The sequence below is a fragment of the Culex pipiens genome, chromosome 3 (assembly GCF_016801865.2).
Source record: "Culex pipiens pallens isolate TS chromosome 3, TS_CPP_V2, whole genome shotgun sequence".
Lineage (NCBI taxonomy): Eukaryota > Metazoa > Arthropoda > Insecta > Diptera > Culicidae > Culex > Culex pipiens.
Window position 1 is genome coordinate 113,670,363 of NC_068939.1, and position 7,500 is coordinate 113,677,862.

Below are 7,500 nucleotides of genomic sequence, written 5' to 3' on the forward strand. Positions count from 1 at the left end.
GTTTACTGTTGAATTATCCGAATTTTTGTTTGGGCAATCTCACAATCTGATAATCTAAGTCATAGTTTATGTCTGTACTCCAAATGATCTTTGATCTTTTGATTGTTATTGCAAACTCGACTGACAAGTTAAACGGAGGTGTCAAATAGGTTAGCTTTCATGTCTATCGGAAAGTCATTAATTTTAAATGCAAGAGATGAGACATTTCAAAAACTTAAAACTTTTCAAGAAAAAAATGTTAATGAGTTAATGTGGGGAGACTTGATCCCCTTTTTCGTATCGTTCCAGTGACAGTAAAAATGTAGGGATTAAGTCTCCCTAATTACACTTTTCTAAACAATTGGTTGTAAAAAAAAATAACGATACATTTAAAGTTAAATGCGTAAGGGTTTTGTAGTTGATTAAAAAAATCGGAATGTTTTTTCTCAATAGTCCTCAACTGGATGATGAATAGAGAGAATGCGTAACGTGATTTTCGAATGATCCCACTTTGTTTACATTTACAAAGTAGGAGGATGTTCAAGCACAACCATGACTTTGTCCTATCCCTCGCCTAGACCAGACCAAAATCCATGATAAAGCTGTCAGACCAAGACTGTCAAAACAATGAACAAAAAGTAAACAATCTTGGTCTTCGACGTATAGGTGCACACAAATCAAGAAAAGAAAATTATAAAAAGAATTTTTCCAATTCAATGACTGGGTTTGGTCTGCAAAATTGTATGGACGTCAGAAAATGATTAACACTTGTAGCACCAACGGGGTCAAAACTTACGCGAAGCACCAAGGGGGTCAAAAAAGATGAAAATGCAACTTCATCCGGCTGTATCTCGGCGAAAACTCAACCGATTTGGATTATTCTTATTGCATTCGATCCGGAAGAATGTCAAGAATCACCTCCAACAAGGTAGATCCAAAACAGATGCGTCTACCCTAAGTTATAATAAAAAAGGCATTTCCAACTTTTTTTCAGACGGTTGTATGAGCCGGTGAAAATGCATTTCCAACTTTTTTGACCCCGTTGGGGCTACAAGTGTTAAACATTGCGGTGTCATGTACACAGGAAAAAAAAGTTGAATTTTGGAATGTTGAAAATTTGGTAGGTTGAATATTACCTCTTTATTTGTTTAATATTACATAAAAAATGTGTAAAAATGTGAACCTGATGAATATTCATCAAAAACTGATGATAACACTACTCGACAAAACAAAACTTGTGTCAACGGATTCACGATATCTCATCCGTTCCTGAGAGAAAAGGCATCCCCGAATCCGATGCAATCGACAGAATTTGATTTTATGTCCACGCGGACTGATGAAAAGTTGGTACATTTTTTAACATAAAAAATCGAACAATTTAAAAAAAACCATGCGTCTCCTCCCAATTATATGAGCCATCTACAAGAATATGGAAGCGCCTGGTGCATAGCCATTTCCTTTAAGCACAACGGAAACAACCAATACAAATGTATAAAAAAGTTGTCAAGTTCTCGGGGGGTCCACAGCTAGCATTTTTTGTACGATTATAAAAAATAAATATTAAAAGTTTAAAATTAATTTATTTAAAAAACATATTTTTTGATTTATTTGTTTACTAAAATTTTATGTATCTCAAAGATCTATGGGTACTTCGGGATGTCCATGGTCATCCAAGGACTGCCTGGAGTTAATATCTACGAGTCTACCGCCGTAACAAGCAAGAGGTCGTCGGTTTTTGACCCCGGATCATGTGCGTATAGCATCAGTGCATATGGTAGACTACTGTATGAATGTGTTGGGATGTCCATGGTCATCCAAGGACTCCCTGGAGTTAAGATCTACGAGTCTACCGCCGTAACAAGCAAGAGGTCGTCGGATTTTGACCCCGAATCTTGTGTGTTTAGCATCAGTGAATATGGTAGACTACTATATGAATGTGTTGGGATGTTCATGGGCATCCGAGGACTCCCTGGAGTTAAGATCTACGAGTCTACCGCCGTAACAAGCAAGAGGTCGTCGGATTTTGACCCCAGATCATGTGCGTATAGCATCAGTGAATATGGTAGACTACTATATGAATGTGTTGGGATGTCCATGGTCATCCAAGGACTCCCTGGAGTTAAGATCTACGAGTCTACCGCCGTAACAAGCAAGAGGTCGTCGGATTTTGACCCCGGATCATGTGCGTATAGCATCAGTGAATATGGTAGACTACTATATGAATGTGTTGGGATGTCCATGGTCATCCAAGGACTCCCTGGAGTTAAGATCTACGAGTCTACCGCCGTAACAAGCAAGAGGTCGTCGGATTTTGACCCCGAATCTTGTGTGTTTAGCATCAGTGCATATGGTAGACTACTATATGAATGTGTTGGGATGTTCATGGGCATCCGAGGACTCCCTGGAGTTAAGATCTACGAGTCTACCGCCGTAACAAGCAAGAGGTCGTTGGATTTTGACCACGGATCATGTGCGTATAGCATCAGTGCATATGGTAGACTACTGTATGAATGTGTTGGGATGTTCATGGTCATCCAAGGACTCCCTGGAGTTAAGATCTACGAGTCTACCGCCGTAACAAGCAAGAGGTCGTCGGATTTTGACCCCAGATCATGTGCGTATAGCATCAGTGCATATGGTAGACTACTATATGAATGTGTTGGGATGTTCATGGTCATCCAAGGACTCCCTGGAGTTAAGATCTACGAGTCTACCGCCGTAACAAGCAAGAGGTCGTCGGATTTTGACCCCGAATCTTGTGTGTTTAGCATCAGTGAATATGGTAGACTACTATATGAATGTGTTGGGATGTTCATGGGCATCCGAGGACTCCCTGGAGTTAAGATCTACGAGTCTACCGCCGTAACAAGCAAGAGGTCGTCGGATTTTGACCCCGGATCATGTGCGTATAGCATCAGTGCATATGGTAGACTACTATATGAATGTGTTGGGATGTCCATGGTCATCCAAGGACTCCCTGGAGTTAAGATCTACGAGTCTACCGCCGTAACAAGCAAGAAGTCGTCGGATTTTGACCCCGAATCTTGTGTGTTTAGCATCAGTGCATATGGTAGACTACTATATGAATGTGTTGGGATGTTCATGGGCATCCGAGGACTCCCTGGAGTTAAGATCTACGAGTTGACCCCGGATCATGTGCGTATAGCATCAGTGCATATGGTAGACTACTATATGAATGTGTTGGGATGTCCATGGTCATCCAAGGACTCCCTGGAGTTAAGATCTACGAGTCTACCGCCGTAACAAGCAAGAGGTCGTCGGATTTTGACCCCGAATCTTGTGTGTTTAGCATCAGTGCATATGGTAGACTACTATATGAATGTGTTGGGATGTTCATGGGCATCCAAGGACTCCCTGGAGTTAAGATCTACGAGTCTACCGCCGTAACAAGCAAGAGGTCGTCGGATTTTGACCCCGGATCTTGTGTGTTTAGCATCAGTGAATATGGTAGACTACTATATGAATGTGTTGGGATGTTCATGGGCATCCGAGGACTCCCTGGAGTTAAGATCTACGAGTCTACCGCCGTAACAAGCAAGAGGTCGTCGGATTTTGACCCCGGATCATGTGCGTATAGCATCAGTGCATATGGTAGACTACTATATGAATGTGTTGGGATGTCCATGGTCATCCAAGGACTCCCTGGAGTTAAGATCTACGAGTCTACCGCCGTAACAAGCAAGAGGTCGTCGGATTTTGACCCCGAATCTTGTGTGTTTAGCATCAGTGCATATGGTAGACTACTATATGAATGTGTTGGGATGTTCATGGGCATCCGAGGACTCCCTGGAGTTAAGATCTACGAGTCTACCGCCGTAACAAGCAAGAGGTCGTTGGATTTTGACCACGGATCATGTGCGTATAGCATCAGTGCATATGGTAGACTACTGTATGAATGTGTTGGGATGTTCATGGTCATCCAAGGACTCCCTGGAGTTAAGATCTACGAGTCTACCGCCGTAACAAGCAAGAGGTCGTCGGATTTTGACCCCGAATCTTGTGCGTATAGCTTCAGTGGATATGGTAGACTACTATATGAATGTAATGGGATGTCCATGGTCATCCGAGGACTCCCTGGAGTTAAGATCTACGAGTCTACCGCCGTAACAAGCAAGAGGTTGTCGGATTTTGACCCCGAATCTTGTGTGTATAGCATCAGTGCATATGGTAGACTACTGTATGAATGTGTTGGGATGTTCATGGTCATCCGAGGACTCCCTGGAGTTAAGATCTACGAGTCTACCGCCGTAACAAGCAAGAGGTCGTCGCATTTTGACCCCGGATCATGTGCGTATAGCATCAGTGCATATGGTAGACTACTATATGAATGTGTTGGGATGTCCATGGTCATCCAAGGACTCCCTGGAGTTAAGATCTACGAGTCTACCGCCGTAACAGATGATATCATTTTCTGGGGTAAAATTTATCATTTATTTTGCCACAAAATCTGTCACCATTTCCTGATGAATATTACCATTATTTTTTTTTTCTGTGTACACCGACAATTAATTAAGCAGTTAAAAGCCATATTCTTCCACTTTAATTTTTGATCGCGTTTCCGGATTACACCTGAAAAATCTTGAAATTATTTATACGGATTTGTGATTCCTCTCTTTCCATCATTCCCTTGCCTTTTTACGCACCGTTATTCAGCACCCAGGTCCTCAACAATACCTACACAGAAAAAAATGATGGTAATATTCATCAGGAAATGGTGACAGATTTTGTGGCATAAAAATAATTAATTTTACTCCAGAAAATGATGAATATTAATCAGTTTTTGATGAATATTCATCAGGTTTACATTTTTACACATTTTATATGTAATATTACTCAAAAAAGAGTTAATATTCAACCTACCAAATTTTCAACATTCCAAAATTCAACTTTTTTTCTGTGCAGCTGTTTAAATATTTACGTACCATTTTTGTGTGGACAGCTGTCAAAACTATATGGAGTCTTGTATGGATGACAACATAGCTTCTTGGTCATAAAGAAGGCCCCCACAAAGTTTGAGCCAAATCATAAAATACAAATAAAATCCATTTCCCGTTTTGGTACAGAATTGCTCTAAATTTTATACCCACACTCCCCTAACCTTAATTCATCAACAATGCCAACGTTTTCCCCAGGGAGCTGTGTACTTACCTGCAGCTCATTAAGAACAAATAGTTACGGAGTTAAATTGACTGGGAAAGTGAGCAGATTTATTCCTTGCTCAATCAATTATGAATTTTTCTTCCATCAACGGCTTTGGTTGCTGTGTTTCTCACTGAGAAAAGCATTTTCTTCTATGAGGTAACGTTGAAAGAAGGAAAAACACATTCAACCCTCTGCAGATGGAAACTTTGTGAATTCTAATTAAAAATATGACCGGAAGAACTTTGCTCAAGATGCTTTCAGCATAATTAATGTGTTTCGTGCGCAACATTGCAGTTCAATAATGGACGCAATTTTCTTTTAACGGCTCGAGACGATAAATCATTGGGAATTACTCGTAATTTATCAACAAAACAAAAGAAGAAGAAAACCGTTGCTGCATTCGTATCCTTTGTATTTCGACAGTATCAATTCGACAGGAACTGCAAGTAGCCCATCCGGGAGCAGTGCAGCATCACTTCCGCGACTCGTCGGCTGGCCGCTTCTCCGCCGCAGCTCTTGAGCACCGTACGGAAGCCCTCGTTCCGGACATCGTTGTGGAAGTAGTGCACCACGTGGGCGATTTCTTCCTCCGAGGCCATCATCGCCGGCAGGAACTTGACCGCGATTATGGCCCCGTAGACAAAGTACTGGGCCAGGTGGGTCAGAAAGTTTTCGTAGCTGGAAAAGTAAGGAAATTTTATTTTGTGATAAATTTGTCGTGGCTAATAATAGCCTAAGCTCTCTCAACTCAGGTGATGAATCAAATCTACGATTGATTTCAATGGTATAATTCAAAAGTGCACTTTTTTCTCGAAATAAAGGCTTTTGCGAATTGTTTAGGCCAGGAGCTCCCAACCATTTTGCCGTGGAGGTCAGATCTGATTTTTCAGAACAGTGGCGGGCTGGATATAATATGAGAGAAAGTTTAGAAATCAAACAAACGAGTTCATGAGAAGTGTATGATTGTAAGTGCAGAAATATGTATTTAAGATTGTTTCCAGCTGATAAGACTTTTATATTCAATATTTTTTTTTTAAATTTATATTTCTGTTCCCTGATTTTTCGGACCAACGGCCAATAGTGACTGTTTTTTTTGTAACCAACGAGATCTTGTTTCTTTTCAAACAAAAACAAAAGTATTTCACCAAGTCATGAGATGATTGTCTAAGCCAAAGTTGCCGAGGAATTGAGAATTGGGAGTAGAACAAATTCCACCTGCACCAGATTATAAACATCATGACAGTACACGGAACAAAATCAATTCCTGAAATCGTGAATTGTGTTCATGAATGTGAGAACCTCGAAGGAATTTATTCACGTTCATAGTGCAAATGCACCATACTCATGAATAAATTCCTTCGTGGTTCTAGCATGCATGAGCACAATTCACGATTACGGGAATTGATTTTTTTTTCTGTGAAGTCTATTTCCAGCCGCTTCTATCTCCTCCACGAATCAAGGACAAGGAAAAGGATTTGAAAGACGGGAAGTGTTGGTGTTTCACTTTTTTAGGGGAAAAGGTAAAATCTCCACGCATTTGGGCAAGAGGAATCAATTGACGAAGTTTTATAAAAAAAAAACAAAAAATTCTTTGAAAATTTTATTTGCAGAAACGAAGATAATCGCTCTGTGAAACAAATTATTTCGTTAAACTTTGGCTAGGAAACAACATGTTGATTTCTGTTTCCCCCAATTGTTTTGTTCGGGATATTTTTTCAAATGCCCGCCAATACGGGTTTGGTGTTCCGGTATCCCATGAAACCTCATGGGTCACCCCTATGTTCCGCTGATTGAGGGCAGTTTTAAAAATTGACATATACTTCAAAAGCATTGATCATACTTTTCTTTTCTATGCAACTGAGTGCGCATCAAAACGAAAGGGGAAACCAAAAAAACTAAAACGCAATGATGATTTGCGTTTTCAAAATCCCTGCAAGTTCCTTATCTCGTTGAGTGCTCTCGTCTGCTTATGCTGTAAACATTACACGTACCGCATCATGTGCACGGCGGTATACGCTTTCAGCGGAGTGATTTGCGAGATTGCTAGCTCAAATTAAACAACATTCTTCAGATTTGCTGCCAGACGGCGTCTACTGCAAACAGCTGACTTTTAGCTGCTATCAGCCAAAGTACTCATAATTATCAGCTTCTGCAATACATCATCATCGCGGGAAGTGCTGATTCACTGGTGGACTGTTTTAACAACTTTTTAGCTTATCAATTGAAAGTAGTCTCACCTGTACGGCTCTAATCGGACGTCATCCTTTGGCAGTTTGGTGATCTCCAGCAGACATCTAATCATCTCGTCGTGGTAGCATTTCAACACTTTGCTCCAGCAGCTTTCTCTTAGTTCCGTTG

At 40.7% G+C, this 7,500-nt stretch overlaps 2 protein-coding genes across 2 annotated transcripts in view; both read right to left on the reverse strand.

Moving 5' to 3' along the window:
* The window catches only part of LOC120414006 (lachesin), a 278,358-nt gene that overhangs the window by 94,229 nt on the left and 176,629 nt on the right, over positions 1-7,500 (reverse strand). The window lies entirely within an intron of this gene.
* The window catches only part of LOC120431043 (uncharacterized), a 3,086-nt gene continuing 1,117 nt past the window's right edge, over positions 5,532-7,500 (reverse strand). Inside the window, exons 2-3 of the mRNA XM_039596194.2 lie at positions 7,380-7,500; positions 5,532-5,820 (exon numbers count right to left, since the gene is read on the reverse strand). The exon at positions 7,380-7,500 is cut by the window's right edge and continues 782 nt beyond it. Of these exons, the coding sequence (XP_039452128.1) occupies positions 5,568-5,820; positions 7,380-7,500 (374 nt within the window). The 3' untranslated portion in view covers positions 5,532-5,567. The remainder of the gene's footprint in view (positions 5,821-7,379) is intronic.